General features: G+C 38.8%; 1 protein-coding gene, 1 long non-coding RNA gene and 1 pseudogene across 8 annotated transcripts in view; 1 reads left to right on the top strand and 2 right to left on the bottom strand.

Moving 5' to 3' along the window:
* Positions 1-8452, top strand: part of LOC141279315 (uncharacterized) — a 55773-nt gene extending 47321 nt beyond the window's left edge. The window contains exons 1-3 of one of the 2 annotated variants that reach the window (XR_012333324.1): positions 1990-2354; positions 7825-7907; positions 8190-8452. This is a non-coding gene — a long non-coding RNA (uncharacterized lncRNA). Of the gene's footprint in view, positions 1-1989; positions 2355-7824; positions 7908-8189 lie in introns of those variants that run through there. The other variant, XR_012333325.1, reaches the window with a different exon arrangement.
* The window catches only part of NXPE4 (neurexophilin and PC-esterase domain family member 4), a 43050-nt gene continuing 25558 nt past the window's right edge, over positions 1564-19055 (bottom strand). Inside the window, exons 4-9 of one of the 6 annotated variants that reach the window (XM_073808166.1) lie at positions 17990-18175; positions 16112-16216; positions 7567-8297; positions 7003-7064; positions 4515-4724; positions 1564-2099 (exon numbers count right to left, since the gene is read on the bottom strand). In XM_073808166.1, the coding sequence (XP_073664267.1) occupies positions 1564-2099; positions 4515-4724; positions 7003-7064; positions 7567-8297; positions 16112-16141 (1569 nt within the window). In that variant the 5' untranslated portion in view covers positions 16142-16216; positions 17990-18175. Of the gene's footprint in view, positions 2100-4514; positions 4725-7002; positions 7065-7566; positions 8298-15172; positions 15279-16111; positions 17475-17989; positions 18176-19055 lie in introns of those variants that run through there. The other 5 variants (XM_019941858.3, XM_073808165.1, XM_073808169.1 and 2 more) reach the window with 5 other exon arrangements.
* Positions 4849-5550, bottom strand: LOC101335139 (large ribosomal subunit protein P1 pseudogene; annotated as a pseudogene).

The raw sequence follows: 19055 nt of genomic DNA, 5'->3' as shown, positions 1-19055 counted from the left end.
CTCGCTTGTAATGGCTTCTCCTCTGAGATGCCTTTTTGAAATGCTCTAACTAGTCACCTCCATCACCACCATGCTGTCACTCTGCATCACATTACCCTATTATATACTTTGTTCATACTACTTTAGTAGTGTGGGATTATTTTATATCTTTTTTGTTTATCTTTTTCCTTTATTACAATATAAGTTCTTTGATGGCAAAAAATTCATGTGCCTTTTGGACCACTGTATCCCTAAAGTCTTGAATAGTTCCTGACACATGATAAGGGACTTACTATTTTTGACCATCTGTTTACTGGGCACTGAACTGTGAATTGTGGTTCATGGGCAAATAAGTAGAAAAATTATTATCCCTTTCCTGAAGGAAACTGGATAAATGGATTTAAGATATTCCTATTATAATTGTCTTTTCCTAGATGGAACAAGAGTACGTCAGGGGCCCAGTGATATCTGGGGCATGGTTTAGAGGGAAAAATTAAAGAAGGATATTATACCAAAATACTTTATAATAATTATATCACCCTATTCAACTGAAATTCTCATATTCTTTTTCGGTCAAATTTTGGGAAGGCCTATTACAATGCAAGTGAGGGTGATGAAAATAGTAACCCATATGTGTAGATTATAGAAACCAATGTTGATTATCTACATTATGGTTTTCAAACATTTTAAGCGGTAGAACCTTTTTTTCAAATCAAAAGCCTACCCAGAAGCCCAATAAACATGGGTAAAAATGGCTGATATTCTGGCTGAAGTGGTGTGGAAGAACTGGTACCCTGCGCACCGAGCACTTCTCCTAACTGTCCCTCCAGGCAGTACCTGCAGCACCACCCAGAGCTGTACAGAGCAAGGTTTGAAAATCACAAATCTCAGACTAACTCCTTCGTTTCAGAAACTGAGGCCCAGAGAGCTGAAGTGACTTATCCAAAGTTATGTAATTACTGTCAACAGAAGGACTGAAGCCCGGCTCTCTGAATCCTAGAGCACTGTGCTTTCAACTGTTTTATCTGGTATTCCTAAAGGATAAATTCTATAGAATAGATTAGCTCCTAGCAGTGGGAGTCCCTCTAGGGAGAGAAATGTCAGAGGCTTTCAGTATCCAGAGGGTCTTGCTTCAAATTCTGTTGCTCCTTCAGGACCATGTACAGGGAGCATTGCCTCAAAAGGCTTCTCTTCCCACTTGGAAATCATCTTGAAGTTGTCTCGTAAATAAGGAAATGGGACTACTTTCTCCAAATATTTATTTTATAATGACTTTATTGCTCTGAATTTCCATGCATCACAGAGAACTTTTAACCATTAGGTGTCTTGACTTCCTGCTTGTGAAAAGTGGCATGACTCTGATCAAGAAGTGTAGCTCCTTTTCATAAGTATTTTTGTGTTTATTTGTAAGTGGAAGCCCAAACTAGAAATAACTGATTTGGTTGAGTTGCTGGTTAATAAATCAGCCATAGTGCAGATTTTCTCTTGTTAATTGAGAGTTCAGAGCCAACAGCATCTGGCATGATAGCAAACACTTAATAGATGTCTTTAATTAAGTGAATAAATTAAAGCGATATGTTTTATCTAGCAAATAAAGTTTAACAATATATTAATCTGATTTCTGACTACAGATTGGGGCGGGTGGACATTATTTGTGCCATATGCAATTGTTATATCCCAGGCATCAATAATGCTCACATTGAGATCCTGAAAAATGTCCTTTATGGCAAGATATTGGATGTAACCATGAAAGTCACTAAATCTCTCCACATCAGTGTGCATCTCCCTGATGTTTTCTGCCTTGATGATAACCACAGTGTCTGGGCTTCTCAGAAGAAGGCGCTGAACTGCATCATGGATACTGAGGGCCCTTCGGAGAAAAACATTAATGGGAAAGGGTCTGAAGTGCTGGCCCAGAGAGATAACAATGATAGTACTTTTTCCTCCTCCAGTTCTGTCAATAACCCGAGCGATGTACTCAATCTCTTTGACTGAATAGGCCAGTGATACAACCAAGGGGTAACTATGCTTTTGCCACTGGATTTTGATATTCTTGTCCAAGTCCACAGCAAATTGTTTTTGAAATTTTCCAGATTCATGCAGATCCACTGACTTCAGGGCTGATGACAAAGGAAAAAAAGTTACACAGGTCATAAAAATAGAAGAAAAGATTTGGTGTTTATGATTAAATAAGTTAATCCTGACTAATTTATTATAGGTTTAAATGAGAGAATAGTTTGAAAATTATTGAGCAACCAAAAGTGTTATACAAATAAGAAATTATATCTGCCCCTCTGTAGAACCATGTAGAACCAAATTGACTGGCGATGGTGAGCACTGAGATCACTTCACTGGAGGATGATGGAGTCACTTTTGTGGGTATTAGTTTTGTACGTTTTGCTAACTATAGACTAAGTTCATTTGAAGATAGAGAAAGATACCAATTGATGTCTTTATATTTCAAAAAACAAGTAACCCTATTTCCCCAAGTCCTCTGTAAGTTCCCTTAAGACTGGAATTATATTTTATACTTCTGTGTTTCTTTTACATATGCATGAAATGGCACTGAATACATCATCTATAATAATAATATTACTACTCATTTGTGAAGGACTTTACAGTTTACAAAGCATTTATTAGGACTGATCTATTCATTTACTTCAAAGCTCAATATATATGCATATATATATTTAATTGCCATATTGTAGAAAAGAAAACCAAGAGATGAAATGACCTGTTCAAGATTACACAACTAGTAAGTGACAGAATCTGTACCTAAACTTGAAGTTTCTCACAATTCTTGTGAAAGTAGTCTACCCAATCTTAAAACTTTTGAAAAGTATAATATGGATAGAAGAAAATGAAGTCCCTTCATTTTTCATCGTATTAATTAGACCCTTGTCAAACTATCAAGGCCAGCTGCTTTGTAGCTAGAACTTCTGAGGAAAATGTGTAGTAAAGGATTATTAATGCTTTGTAACATGTATCATCTTAGAAGTAAAGGGCTGCACTTAAAATCTTAACCAGTGTGGTTTGAAAATAGTGATGCTGGAGGGTTGGGTGGAGGAAAAGGGCAGAATTTTTTCTTCATTCTGCTTCTAACATATTTCAGTTTCCTTTTCCAAAGCACACTGTAGCCATACAATTTAACTTTTAACAATATGTGCAACAGATGTTTTGCTACCACAACTTGAAAGGTCAGCCAAGAGGGTAGGTAACTCAATAATTTAGTACTTTCTATAAACTAAGAGACCCACAGTTATAGGATGTGATGCTAGAGGTTATCCCCAGACCCTTAATTTTATAGATGAGGAAACTGAGGTCTGGTGGAGTTTAGTCATTTAACAGAGGTCACAATTTAAAACTCTCCCCTTCTGTTGGAGGGGATCCAAGGCCCTACTGATTTTCCCTTTTTACTGGGAGAATCAGCTTACACCCTAAGTTGGAGATCACAAGAGTGGCATCCTGTCAGGAAGGCCAGCAGGGAGCCACACCAGCTGCACTGTCCCCAGTGGTAAAAGCCAGGGTCCAGGACAGGCAGTGACAGTTTTCCAGGTAAGAGTGCTAAGATCTACTAGTGGATTCTGAATTAGTATTGATGCATTCTTGGTTTAGTAAAAGGAGCAACTGGACTAGGATTCTAGCAAATGGATTCTAGCCCCAACTCTGATGTGAACTAATGATAATCATTGCAATAGCTGTTGTTTACTGGGCACTTTCTGAGTGCTCATGTGTCTTGCAATGTGTTAAATATTTTATAACCATTACCTCATTTACTCTTTATAACCACCGCCAGATGCTGTTGTTATTTTTAGTTCATTGATGAGGAAAATAAGTACTATGCCCAAGGTCATGGCTTCTAAGTGGCACAATCTAGGTCTGTTAGGCTCCAAAGCCCCTACTTTTAACCACTGTGCCTACCTGATGTGAAGCCATTATCTTACTCCTAGCATCTGTGCTTCCATGATATAATAATAGTGATGACAGCTTACACCAAAGGGAACTTAGTATGTAGCAAACGGTATTCTAAATGCATTGTGTATATTACCTCGTTTTACCAGGTGGGTACTATTTTCATCTCCATTTTACAGATGAGGGAACTAAGGACAAAATCACTATGTAGTTATGTAACTTGCCCAAGCCCATCCAGCTAGGACATGTAGAGGCCATATTTTGATCCCAAGACATCTGGATTTAGAATCCACACCCTTAATCATCATGCCATCTGTAGAAGGTGGACAGTATAATATCTTATTATTGTCTGCTCTGTCCATGATTTTCTGAGCATGCTGGATAAATACTGAAGTGTGAATTTTGCAGGGATAGGCATGGAGTAAACCTTTTTCTAAACTGGCTCCCTTCTAGTCAATAAATGTATTCTTTTAAAGAAAAGACAATGATGTCTTGTGAAAAGTGTTGGTGTGCTGTGATTAACAAATATGAAAAAGAAGAGGCATTTCCCATATTCATTTCTCCCCTTGAAATGAAAAAGATGTTTCTGAAAAGGATATGAGTAATAGCTTAGACAGGCATACTCTTGATACTGCTTTTGAAGTATTCAATCCACTGGCGGATCGTGGAATCTCCCATTAGATGTATGAATTTTCCTCTCAGGCATTCTTTCATTTCGATTGGAGCCAAACTACAGGAGACAGGATTCCATGTGTCTTTCCAGACATGTCCACTGGGGATTGTGGATGCCATTCCAAACTTGCATTTCTTTTTCATTGGAGCTGTCTTTTCTGCTAAAGAATCAACAAGATAGGATCTTCTAAAATATCACTTTACCCATCAGTATTTATTAAGAACCAACTGTCTTTTCTAAGTATCCTTTTAATAGGGTGTGAGGATGGAGGAAAAGCCTTATTGAAGCATCATTATCTTAATGGAATACTTATTTTTCAGAAAAAATTTTCTCTGATAAGAATTTTCTAAATGATACCCATTAATGTTCATTACAGAGAACAAGATTTTTCCCAGGAAAAAGGCCTTCTAGGTAAAATTTAAGTATTTGTTTGCCTTCTTATGAAAGGAAAGACATCAATTCTTGCTTAGTAATGAAAACTCAATTATCTTGTCATTTTATCCCACTTTACCCCCAAGTTTATCACACACTGCCCTAGTGTGTTTTTTGTTTCTGTTTTTCTTTCTTTCAAAGAGCTCAGATTTTTATTGAACGTGTTACTAAAGAGGTTTAGTCAAAAAGACCAAAGCCCATGTCATCATCAGACTCTTCAGATTCTTCTTTCTTTGCTTCCACTTTCTTCTTTTCAGCTGGGGCAGCAGTGGTGGGGCGGGCGGGACCTGCTGCTGGGGCAGCACCAGCTGCTGGGGTAGGTCCACCAGTCCCCACGTTGCAGATGAGGCTCCCGATGTTGACATTCGCCAAAGCCTTTGCAAACAAGCCTGGCCAGAAAGGTTCAACATTTACACCAGCTGCTTTAATGAGGGCATTGATCTTATCCTCCATGACCGTCACCTCAGCGTCGTGCAGGATGAGGGCCAAGTAGATGCAGGTGACCTCCGAGACAGAGGCCATGGTGGGGGCGAGTGCTAAATGGGGGCTGCCGGGTGTGGTGCTTGTCGCCAGATGAAGTGAGGGCCTCTCCCCAACGCGGCTTTAGCTTCCTCGGAAGGATGGAGCACCTTAGCGGCAGCTGAGGACTGTCATAGTGTCTTAAATGCCACAATCAAACTGTAAATCCTTTGAGTTAAGTGCATGGAAATATAAAAAAAATTAACAACTAATTTGGTTTGGGACCTGGACAGTCCACATGGATATGGCTGTAGGCTGGAGCAGAGTCCTGGAGGTCCAGAACAGGCCAGGTATTAACCCGTTAGTCACTGGTTTGTGAAGAGTCTGGGAATCTGACGGACTGACGTATCTAGCCTTGGTGGTCTTGGGGCAGTGATTATCCACCAACCAAAGGAAGTGGTTTAACATTTTAATAACCGGTATGAGTATCCTTGTGTATCCTGGGTGAAAAATGCCATTTCTACCTGTAGGTCGTATATACACTTCAGTGTAAATGAGTTCAGTAGCAATTAGCAAGTTGTTAATGTCGAATTTAAAGGGACACAAAAGTTCTTGCCTTAAATCATTTTAGATAATGATTTCCTAGGATGTTTTGAGCCAAAGAAATTGAAGAGCAATTAATAAATATAAGTGTGGAATTGCTATTTTATATGTTAAAATGTTTGAAAGGCGGCAAAGACAAAGAGGGGGAAATTGTAATGAATTGACTTATAGAGGGCAGGTTAGAAACCTCTAGATGGTGATTCTTGTGCTTGTAGCAATGTGGGAAGTGCTGATGGTGGTGGTTTGGGAATAAGACCTAGGTGCAAATTAGGAGACATTTGAAGGTTGATGTGTCTGATGGGCAGGTTATCTGTTGCCTGATAGATAATGATAAGATTGATGATGAGAGTTATATTTATTTATTTATTTTTATTATTTTTGGCTGTGTTAGGTCTTCATTACTGCACGCGGGCTTTCTCTAGTTGTGGCGAGCGGGGGCTACTCTTCCTTGTGGTGCACGGGCTTCTCATTGCGGTGGCTTCTCTTGCTGTGGAGCATGGGCTCTAGGCACACGGGCTTCAGTAGTTGTGGCACGTGGGCTCAGTAGTTGTGTCTCGTGGGCTCTAGAGCACAGGCTCAGTAGTTGTGGCTCACGTGACATGTGGGATCTTAGTTGCTCCGTGATATGTGGGATCTTCCTGGACCAGGGCTCCGTGACATGTGGGATCTTCCTGGACCAGGGCTCAAACCCATGTCCCCTGCATTGGCAGGCGGATTCTTAACCACTGCACCACCAGGGAAGCCCTCATGATGAGAGTTATAAAACAGGTTTATGATTCTATTCATTTATTCACTTAGGTAACTGGCATCTTGACCTACCATAGACCAGCCTGATAAGCAGAGTAACAATAGGACAGGTAATAGTGAATAAGTCCGCAAAAAGAAGAAGTGCTTTAAATGGGACTAGTACTAAATACCACCCGTCAAACACAGGGAGAACTTACTGTTGCATTTGGAGACAGTAATGGCGCCAAACTTTTTCATCATCTCTATACCCACATTTGACCTTAACGAGACAAATATAGAAATTAATCTGCAGGTGGCCCCAAGATCAGGAAACACAAGAAGCCACATTACCCATTGCTTCAGTTATTTCTTGTGATAATAACTGACTACTTTGCCCACGGTTCCAAACCATTTATTAAATTTACATTTCTTGGCCTATTAGTCCAGGGAGTACAGATCCCCAGAAAGTGTACAAGGTAAGTTTTTGAGAAGCAGAAAAAATATATTAGATCCCATGCATATTCACACATGTCTATTTCTCCTCCTCTTTTAATTTTTATTTTATTTATATTTTTTGTTTCAATGATAAGTGTTAAATATCCCAAACCTTTAGGGACTACTGGAGAGTGGGCACTGTCCCCAAATGAATTCACAGACCTTTTCTAAAATGGCTCTTCACAGAGTCCCTAAGTTGATATACTCATAGTAGTTTCCTTTAGATCAACAGATAGGCCAAATCATTACTATATTTGCCCGGGTAGTCTCCAGAAATAATTATTTACCTTTCAAAGAGGCTTCTTTCTTGTTTGCTAAGATAAGACACGGCCTTGTTTTTGGAATGCATGTGGGTGAGTGCAGCACAGGGTATATGTGGAGGCTTCACGCAGTAGAAGGCTTCTTGGTCTCGACTATCCAGGTACTCACACAGTTCAGCACTTGAATTTAAAACCAGGGCGCAATCAGTATTGACATGGGAGGTGCCATTGGCAAACTGGCCTGTGAAGATCACCCTGTCATAGCCTTGGTTCCTTGCCCTCCAGAGAGCCGACACCCCTTCACTGGGGAGGATGAGCAGGACAGACAGAGACACCCGGCCCTCCCAGAACAGGGTGAAGCTGACAAGGTAGGTGCCATTGTTGAAGTCTGTCACCTTTCCCGAAGCGCCTGCCTTCAGGGTTGGGGAGGACATCCTGGCCCTCAGGAAATCCCCGCCATATTCCTTCCTGCGTCCCAAGTGGTCCCTCACCTCCAGCAGGACGTCTAGCTGATCCCCCCTGCAGTATGTGTCTCGAGGGCTGAGGAGGGTGGCTTTGCTGTGTGTGGCGCTGGTGGTGGAGCTCACGTTGGTGAAGGGTCTGGGTGGGATCAGCTGGTCTAGTTTCTCCTTGATCCCCTTTATTCTCAGCTCAGTCTCTGTTGGTGAAACTGCTGGATCCAGTGGTGCTGCAGGACATGATTTCATGATGAAATTCCTGTGATGGAGGGAGATGGGCAACTTGAGTACAGTCCATAACTGAAATGACAAGGAATACAATAAAGAACAAAGAAAATGTGCTTATTTAATGTAATAATTTTGGTAGGTTAGCCAACTTCTCTTTTATAAAATGATGGGAGGTACAAAAATTAAAAATATATTGAGATTTCACTATTTCTGGTTTTTTTTTTTTTTTTTTTAGTGGCTGCACTGCATGACTTGCAGGATTTTAGTTCCCTGACCAGGGATTGAACTCCAAGGTCCTTGGGAGTGAAAGTGCAGAGTCCTAAGCATTGGATTGCCAGGGAACTCCCATCAGTGGCTAATCTATTTTGAATGAGCCACTCCACCCTAAAGAGCCCCGGGATCTTCTTCCTTAAAGTGGTGATCATAAAATATACTTTCACTGGGCAGTCATGGAGACCAAATGAGAAAATGCTTTTTAACTGCATAGCAGAGAACAAATGTTTATTGTTCAATTATTTTTTATCTTAAAACTAGAATTCAGTCATTTAAATAAATCCTTAAGAAAATGTTTAAGAAGCATGGAAATTTTATGTAATATACAATTATCTATTTTTTTCTATTTCACTTGTTACACTTTGATTAAATTGTGATATTTATTAGTAATTTTCAGATTGCTTTAGCTAACAGCACATAAGAAGCATAGGCTTATAAAATATTTATTTTCTAATCATAAAATAACACTGATTTATTATTAAAAACGAGGGAATGGCACAATTCTATAGGAAATAAAAGTCAGTCACACCAACCATTGATAACTACTCTTGCCGTTTGGGTGATTTTATCTCATCCTCTATATAACAATTTCACATGATTGTGAATAAACTGAATATTTACCAATGAATTTTGATTTAAAAAAAAGTGTAATTAAAAACTTTCCACCTTATGTCAAAGGACCACATAATATTCCAGCCTATGGAATATTTCACTTATTCCTGTCTTTTTAGATATTTATTGCATTCAGCTTTTCTCTATTACTTACGATTCTGTCAAGAACACTTTTTGGTATAAATCTTTCATAGTAATATCTCCAAATTTCCAATAAAGGCAGAATAGCTTGTACTGGACTAACTATGATTAACATTGTTACTGTTTTATTATTTGACACGTGAAGATTTTAAAAAATAAAAACATTTTAATTTATCAAATAAGAGACAGTAATAGCAAACATTTATTATGTGCCAGGTACAATGCCAAATGTTTTTCATATGTTAGCCAATTAATCCTCACAATAATATATGGGGTATTTATTTTTATGACCCAATTTTCAGATGATGAAACTGGTTCACAGCGAAGTTAAGGGACTTAGCCAAGCTTGTATAGCTAGTCAGCAACAGAGTCAGGTTTTAATCCCAGGCAAGTATCTCTAAAAATGAGCTACCCAGTGTGGCAAACATGCAGTAAGACTAAAATTCTCTTTCACTGTTGGTTTAGGTGTGAATGGCACCACATTTCTGGAAAACAGTTCTATAGCATATGTACAAGACCTTTAACAATGTTCACTGCATTTATCAATAACTCTATTTCTGAGAACTCAGTGAGTCATAGTAATATCTCCAAATTTCCAATAAAGGCAGAGTAGCTTGTATTGGACTAATTCTCCTGTAGAGAACAGTGATTAGCTCTACAGAAGGGACAACACTGGACTTGCATTTTAAAAAGTGCTGGGGCTTCCCCAGCGGTCTAGTGGTTAAGACTCCACACTTCCACTGCAGGGGGCACAGGTTCGATCTCTGGTAGGAGAACTAAGATCCCACATGCCAGCGGCGGGATCAAAAAGATAAAAAGAGACAACTGCTAACTAAAGTTCTTCAAGCTGAAGTGAAATTACACCAAAAAGACACATAGATCTTCAGGAAGGAATGAAAAGCACCACAAATGATAAATATATGTATTAATATAAAATACTGTGTGTTTATCTCCTAGTTTCTTTAAAGTGCGTACAATTATTTAAGAACTACAATTTTGTAATAATATGACAACTATAGCATAAAGAATGGGGGGAATAAATGGAAATAAATGGTTGAAAGGTTATTACAGATTACATGAAGTAGCACAATATTAACTCTAAAAGTTAAGAATGTGTATTGTAATCTCTAGAGAAACCACTTTAGAAAGACAACTTAGAGCTGTAAAAATAATAGAGAAACTGAAAGGAAATACTAAAAAAATCCAACAAAAATAACAACCCAAAATAAGGCAGGAAATGGGGAACAGAGGAATAAAAACCAGAATGGCTGGGCAGAAAACAAATAGCAAAATGATGGACCTAAGTCCACCCATATTAATAATTCCATTAAAAGTAAGTAGACTAAACACTTCATTAAAAGTCAGAGATAATACTCTTCCTGGGATTAAAGTAGTGTAATCAAACTCAAAAGAAAAAAAATACTGTTTTGGAATAGCTAGAGTGTGAAGATTTTTAAAAGACAGTATGTATAAATAAAATAATGTTCTGTAGTCAACACATTCATTTATGTATATTTTAATATTTTGAAATATTTAAAATATTTTGATAATAAAAGTTATAGTTTGGCATTAAAATTTATGGTTTTATCAAATTTTTCAAGAATTTTTATTAAATGAATTTGTGATCAATGTTTCAATATTTGAGATAATTCATTTATAAAAAGGTGAAGCTGTTATATTTTCACCTATGTGATTAGTAATACATTCTAGAAAGAAAGTTTTACTAGAATGATATTAATAAATGAAGTGTTAAATTTTTTTAAAGGCAGAGATAAAACAGCAAGACCCAACTATTTGCTATCTACAAGGAATGTAGTTTAAGTATAAAGATACCTATAGGTTGAAAGTGAATGGATGGAAAACAATATACCATGTAAGCATAAAAAAGCTAACATTAATGTTAAAGTAGATTTCAAATGGATTAAAGACCTAAATGTAAGGCCAGAAACTATCAAACTCTTAGAGGAAAATATAGACAGAACACTCTGACATTAATCACAGCAAGATCCTTTCTGACCCACCTCCTAGAGTAATGGAAATAAAAACAAAAATAAACAAATGGGACCTAATGAAACTTCAAAGCTTTTGCACAGCAAAGGAAACCATAAACAAGACCAAAAGAGGACCCTCAGAATGGGAGAAAATATTTGCAAATGAAGCAACTGACAAAGGATTAATCTCCAAAATTTACAAGCTGCTCATGCAGCTCAATAACAAAAAAACAAACCACCCAACCCAAAAATGGGCAGAAGACCTAAATAGACATTTCTCCAAAGAAGATATACAGACTGCCAACAAACACATGAAAGAATGCTCAACATCATTAATCATTAGAGAAATGCAAATCAAAACTACAATGAGATATCATCTCACACCAGTCAGAATGGCCATCATCAAAAAATCTAGAAACAATAAATGCTGGAGAGGGTGTGGAGAAAAGGGAACACTCTTGCACTGCTGGTGGGAATGTGAATTGGTTCAGCCACTGTTGAGAACAGTATGGAGGTTCCTTAAAAAACTACAAATAGAACTACCATATGACCCAGCAATCCCACTACTGGGCATATACCCTGAAAAATCCAAAATTCAAAAAGAGTCATGTACCAAAATGTTCATTGCAGCTCTATTTACAATAGCCTGGAGATGGAAAGAACCTAAGTGCCCATCATTGGATGAATGGATAAAGAAGATGTGGCACATATATACAATGGAATATTACTCAGCCATAAAAGGAAACGAAATTGAGCTATTTGTAATGAGGTGGATAGACCTAGAGTCTGTCATACAGAGTGAAGTAAGTCAGAAAGAAAAAGACAAATACCGTATGCTAACACATATATATGGAATTTAAGAAAAAAAAATGTCATGAAGAACCTAGGGGTAAGACAGGAATAAAGACACAGACCTACTGGAGAACGGACTTGAGGTTATGGGTAGGGGGAAGGATGAGCTGTGACAGGGCGAGAGAGAGTCATGGACATATACACACTAACAAACGTAGTAAGGTAGATAGCTAGTGGGAAGCAGCCGCATGGCACAGGGATATTGGCTCGGTGCTTTGTGACAGCCTGGAGGGGTGGGATAGGGAGGGTGGGAGGGAGGGAGACGCAAGAGGGAAGACATATGGGAACATATGTATATGTATAACTGATTCACTTTGTTGTAAAGCAGAAACTAGCACACCATTGTAAAGCAATTATACCCCAATAAAGATGTTAAAAAAAAAAAAAGTAGATTTCAAGACAAAGAGTATCACCAGACATAAAGATGGACATTTCTTAGTGATAACAGCATCAATTGGTCTGAAAACATAGCAACCTTAAATGTGTATGTGCCTACGTATCCATGTATTTATATGTGAAACAAAAATGGACAGAACTAAAGGGAGAAGTAGAAAAATCCACAATCAGGATCAGAAATGAAAAAATCTCTCAGTAGTTGCTGCAGGAACTAAATTAAAAAATGAGTAAGTACCAAATGTAAAATAACTAGTGGGAAGCACCTGCATAGCACAGGGAGATCAGCGGGGTGAGATAGGGAGGGTGGGAGGGAGGCGAAAGAAGGAGGGGATATGGGGATATATGTTTACATATAGCTGATTCACTTTGTTATACAGCAGAAACTAACACAACATCGTAACGCAATTATACTCCAATAAAGATGTTTTAAATAAAAGAGTAAGTACCTAGAGGATCTGAACATTATCTTAGTAACATCTTTTAACCATACAGTACATTATCAGATGTTTTTAAACTGCTACAACTTCACATGAAAATTATAAGTGATTTTCAGTATGGTAGAATAATATTCTCTGCACAATTTTTTTTTAGTAGAAAAGTAACAGGAAAATTCTGATTCAAGGTGGAGAAGTAAGCACATATTATAGCCTCGATTTCCCACCATAAAATTGTATAAACGGCAGAAAAGAACTTAAAATTTTCTAATTGTTCTGGGAAATAGGAAGAGATACCTTATATGGACCAGAACTTATAAGCAGTCTCCTGAAGAACGAAATGCAGATGAGATTAGATCAAAGAAGGAAACCATGGCTCCAACGCATGTAGATGAGGCTTTGGCAAAAGAAGGAAGTCACTGCAGGGACATTACCAACATGGAGGAGGGTGATAACTGGAATAAAAAGGGGTGAAGGGGAGGCTCACAGGAGGACAAACCAGGCAGGTTGACACCTCCTTATTTCCCCGCCCGTGCCTGGGCCAGACAGCTAGAAACAGGGACTTCTGTACTCTGGTGAGAGTAAAAACTACAGATATTTAAGCTGGAGAGGTGGGTAGGACCCAGTGTGCCTGGCAACCCTTTAGAAAAGTGGGGAGCGTTTGTTGCCCTGCAGCACTTTTTGCATCTCTGCCACAAACATGCTGGAGCAAACAGGTAACAGCACTGCACACTGGCCACCACAGAATCTCAGGTGTAAGAAAGTACACAACCAAGAATTAGCAAAAAGTTTTCATGAAAGGTGACTCATGCGAGGGACTTCCCTGGTGGTCCAGTGGTTAATACTCCATGCTTCCATTGCAGGGGGCACGGGTTGGATCCCTGGTTGGGGAACTAAGATCCTGCAAGCCACGTGGCGTGGCCAAAAAAAAAAAAAAGTAACTCATGAGAGAGAGGTATCAGGTTCAACAAAGAGGAGACATCAAGGGAACAGAATTAATAGAAAAATCAAAATTTTAGAACAAGTATACATTCTGTACTCAGAGAGATCTAGACAATATTGGATCTGTGAACTAGTGAGTCTTTCAAGATCTTGGAAAGTAAAATCCTAATGTTCCTTATGCAAAAGTCAGTTGGATTCCTTTACACCAGCAGTAAGCAATTAGAGAATGTATTTAAAAGGACACTATTGACAACAGCAACAGAAAAATTATGAAGTACCGTGGTATCACTCTAACAAAAGATGTATAAGACCTGAATGCAAAAGTTATAAAATTTAGTGAAAGATCTTGAAGAAGACCTGTATAGATGGAGAGAGATTACATGTTGATAAACAGCAAAATAATATTATAAACATATCAGTTTTCTCAATTTGATCTATATGGCTAATGTCATGGACTTATAATTTAAGTAGAATTTTTCACTAAATTTGACAGTCTGATTCTAAAATATATAAGAGAGAGTGAAGAGCCAAGACTGGCCGAAAACTAAAGAAGTTTTCAAAACTAATTATGAAGCTCTGTTAACTATAGCCATGTGGTATTGATACAGGGAAGACAAATTGTTCAATGGAATAGAACGAAGAGCCCACAGAGGGACCTGTATTTATTAGAGATTTTGATATACAACAAAAATGACATGATAAATCAGCTTGGAAAGGAAGGATTACAAAATAAAAAGAGCTGAAAAAGTGGTTATCCATATGGAAATAAAAGAAAAGTCAGCAAAAAAAAAAAAAAAAATCCAAGTACATTACAGGGCTAAATGTCTAAAGCAACCTTTAAAACTTTAAGTAGAATATTTAGATAAATAATTTGATGTCGGCATAGGGAAGGGTTTATTAGTACTCAAGAAGTAGTAACAGTAAAAAGTATTAACAGTAAAAAGTATTAACAGTATTAACAGTAACAGTATTAACATAAATTTTACTACATAAACATGAAAATATTCTGTTGTTCAGAGGTTCCTTGGAGAAGGTGTAAAGACAAGCTAAGCAGTGGGAGAAGACTGTTGCAATGCAAATATAAGTGACAAAAGAAGAATGTGTGTATATATACACACACACACGCAATATTATCCTCTCTCATATTGCATGATTATTTTCAAGTACCTTGGCTCTTAAAGGTGTGTAAGCTGTTGAAACTCCCCTACTACAATCTACAGGTGTGTTTGTTTGGACTTTTCTAGAACAGATGAAGTGTCGAGTAAAAATGTACTTTTGTAAAACACATAAAGAAAGCAGTTCCTACCTTTGTGGAGTTTTGGAAAACTGTAAAAGTGATCCAGGAGGCTAATATAAACAACAACACCAACAGTGACTTATGATTTGTTATTCTTATTGTCATGATTGGGATCCTAAAAGAGACAATACAAAAACGGGCACAAAACCAGGAAAGAAATGCAGAAATACTTGAAAAGTTTATGCCTCCTGATTCTTTTTGTCCTCGTATGAGTTACTCCCAGAATTGAAACTTGGTCCTCCTGCTGCTCTTGCTGTCTCCCAGCTGCCTTTATTAGCTTGTACCTCAAGAGAGTACACAAAACGATATATGTGCTCTTTGCAGTTAGTATGTTTTCCTCGTCATCTTCTGAGAATGGAGCCCACCATGGACTGTAAGAAATTGAGCAACTAAGGGCCTGATGGATGCAGGGTTGCTCATGCTTAGAGGAAGTTTCCAGGCTATGTGTCATCTAACAGGTTTCCTATTCTCTTCCCTTAAACAGGAAGAGCAGACACAAAACATCCCAATAAATACTGACTCTGATAATCACATTCTTCTGGGGCCCTTTTAATGTAACTTGATTTTTCCAGCTTCCTTTTTACTAATCTGTTAATAGGTTCCCCTTTCTTGTCTTACCAGCCTTTCTAGCACCCCTCAAGCTTGAAAAGATTTGTTTTAAAATTCAGATTTCTCTCTTTCTTTAAAAAATGTTTTAGGCTTTATCAACGTTTTCTATGGTTACATCTTCATTTCTGTCTTTGCCCTGGAATTTCAAGTTGTCTTTTAAAATCAGATGGCTTAAACACTGCCCTTCTAAAATTTTCTCATCTCTCAAAATTTTCTCTCCCCTAGAAGCACCTCCTACCCTAGATCCCCAGTTTATACATACACATTAGAAGTTTCTGCACCCAAGAATAAACATTACTCCTTTCCCCGACCTCCCCAACTTTGCAAATATTTTCATACCTTTAGTTTAAAGACTTTGCTTAATTCCATACACAGGAACTATGGTGAGCTGGGTGGTGAGGCTTTGTTCTGAAGCCACCGGTGTATTACGGGTATACCTCTCCTCTGTGCCAAGACATATCACAGGTGTAAATTGCAGTCTGCATACTTTGAACTTAGATCCAGAATACTCTGCTTGTTTCAGGTAAGGTGAGTTATCAGGCTTGCCAGCCCCACCTTAAGGAGGTTCCTGGATCACAGCTGCAGTTCTCAGTTCATGCAGAGGTGGGGAGGAGAAATGAAATTCTCAGTATGGTTAAATTAGATAATTTTAATGTTCTTAGACTTTATTAATTTTAGTAAGTGTACAATAAATACCTGACAAGAAAATGTGTGAATGAATCTGGAAGTTTGAATGAATTGTCATCTGTGAAAAGCTGAACCACTTAATCTCCACCTGAGCCTTGTCATCAAGACCCAGTTGCCAGATTCTGGTGCGTATTATCTAGTACAGAGTAGGTACCCGGTAAAATTTGCTGAATTAAGAAAGAACCTCAAATACAATGTAGGCAAGACAATGATATTGATTCACTCTGAGACCAAGAGAGTGACCGCTTACAGTCATGGGTTTGAATCCATCTGGGATTTGTATTCTTGAACCGATAGAAATGATGCCAGAAAAAGCATGTGCCCAGGACAAATGCACCAGCGCTCATAGGACGCAGTAGCTGATTACACTGTGGATCCTTCCACAGTTTCATTAGTGCTGCCCCACACAGGAAGTTAAACATCTTTAAACATCTACACCAATCCTTTCAGTCATATGTATAAGCAAGAAATCAAGACCTATTTCACAAGGATCTTTAGGATTTTGATAATGCTCCCAACATCCTTCATCATGCTCTATGGAACTGGCCTTAACAATACTTTCTTATGTCTTTACATAATGACTGTTGGAAAAGCTGTTTAACCTTATACAACTGGTCGAAGTTGCTCACTTCTTCCCTAGGGAGTCTCTAATAATAGATAAATATTTGCAGTAGGTCTGGTTTGGCGGCTCCGTAGGAGACCGGTGCCAGCAACCACCCAAGTTCACAGCCTACTCTGAGACACAAGTTCACAGCCTACTCTGAGACACATTAAAATCCATGTGGATTTTAATTTTGCTTTAGTCATATCAATCTTGATATTTAATGTTAACCTGGGGTGAGTTTAATAGAAATGCTTGACTTGAGGAACTGAGAGCACAGAGGAGAGTTTAAATGATTTGTCCAGGTCATCCAGTGAGCTTTTTTTTTACATCTTTATTGGAGTATAACTGCTTCACAGTGGGGTGTTAGTTTCTGCTTTATAACAAAGTGAATCAGCTATACATATACATATGTTCCCATATCTCTTCCCTCTTGCGTCTCCCTCCCTCCCACCCTCCCTACCCCACGCCTCCAGGTGGTCACAAAGCACAGAGCATCCAGTGAGCTTTGAAATAGAGCTGAGACCAGGATTCCTGCCACTTTGACCTCTGATTCAGAGCCCTTTTCACTACTCAGCGTGACTCCAATACGTATGGTAGAAGCAAGTTCAGGTAGATCCTGTGGTTCATATATTTATTGTTCAATATATTTAAAAGAAAAGGCTCTTTTTTTTTTTTAAACCATGTTTTCTTTCAGTTTGCTCAAAAGCCTGGTGTGAGCACGATATATGTGCTCTTTGCAGTTAGTATGTTTTCCTCATCATCTTTGAGCAGTTTCCTTTCCCTTACATTTATGGGTCTAAATGAGTAGTCTGAACATGAGAGCTCAGTCAGAAGTAGGAACATAGAGCCATGAGTTCACACAATAAAATATAACCCAGGAGAGCATCAATTCTTTGGGGGTGTGAATAGGGTAAGAGTAGTCTTACCTTGGCAGGGGTCTAAAGGAGCCGAAGCAAAACGGGCAAAGCAAAGAGTAGATGTCCAGGAAACACGCAGTGGGGACTCAGCCACAAGTTAGGGAAGTGGCTGCCGTGGCCTCAGGAATCAAACAAGATGCACCCCATTGCCAAGGAGGCTGCACTGAATGGTGGGAAGTCTTGTGTCCATGGGATCTGAGTACAAGGAGAGGAAGGATGAAAGAAGATGCAATAGCAAGAAGTCTCAAGGTTCCAGCAGTGAGAACTTGGCATAGGACTCTATGTCACTAATGTAATGAAGAAGGGCACAGGCTGAGCAGCTCAGCCATGTTGGTGGTGAGGGGAAAGGTCAATGCTGAGGCAGACACGTGATTAGATAACTCACCATGGCCCCAGATTTACTAGTAACAGATCACCATGGCCTCTGTGCCATTTTCAGGTATTGTGCGAAAGTGTACGAAGTTCAGAGGGACTGCCATGCCCAGAGCTCTCTTTGAAAAAGGTGGTGAAACAGAGTTTTAAGTCTGCTTCATTATGCCTAAGTCATTGTTACCTGGCCACCTATAACAGAGATGAGCACCTGTTTCAAACTTGGCATGAGATGCCTGCCAAATATGGATGCTCCCTTTCAATGGTGACTGCCTACATTCAGATCTCCTATTTGCTGGAATGTGAAAGAGACACATACATGTGGAGATGGAAGAGCTTGGTGGGTGTAGATGGAAGAGACTCACGGATCAAATAACGACAGCTAACATTTATTCGAGGACTTACCAGGCACTGTTCTAGTGCTTTTCATGCACTAACCCACTTAACCCTCAGAACTACACTGTGAGGTCATCACCATTTTCAGATGAGGACAGTGAGGCACAGGATGTTTAAACATTAACTAAGTTCACAGAATCAGTACCTGGAAGAGGCAGGCTATGAAGCCAGATCTCCAGAGTTGCATTTTTATCCACTCCAAGGTACTGCCAGCAGGCATGAGATAGCAGAAGACACAAGGCAGCAGAATCCACAAAGCAGAGAACACAGAGAGTAGAAATTAGTTAGATGTTCACAGCAGAAGTAGGAG

This window comes from Tursiops truncatus, chromosome 8, assembly GCF_011762595.2.
Source record: "Tursiops truncatus isolate mTurTru1 chromosome 8, mTurTru1.mat.Y, whole genome shotgun sequence".
Taxonomy (NCBI): domain Eukaryota; kingdom Metazoa; phylum Chordata; class Mammalia; order Artiodactyla; family Delphinidae; genus Tursiops; species Tursiops truncatus.
Note: the sequence above shows the minus strand (reverse complement) of the source record. Positions and strands in the feature narration are given on the sequence as shown.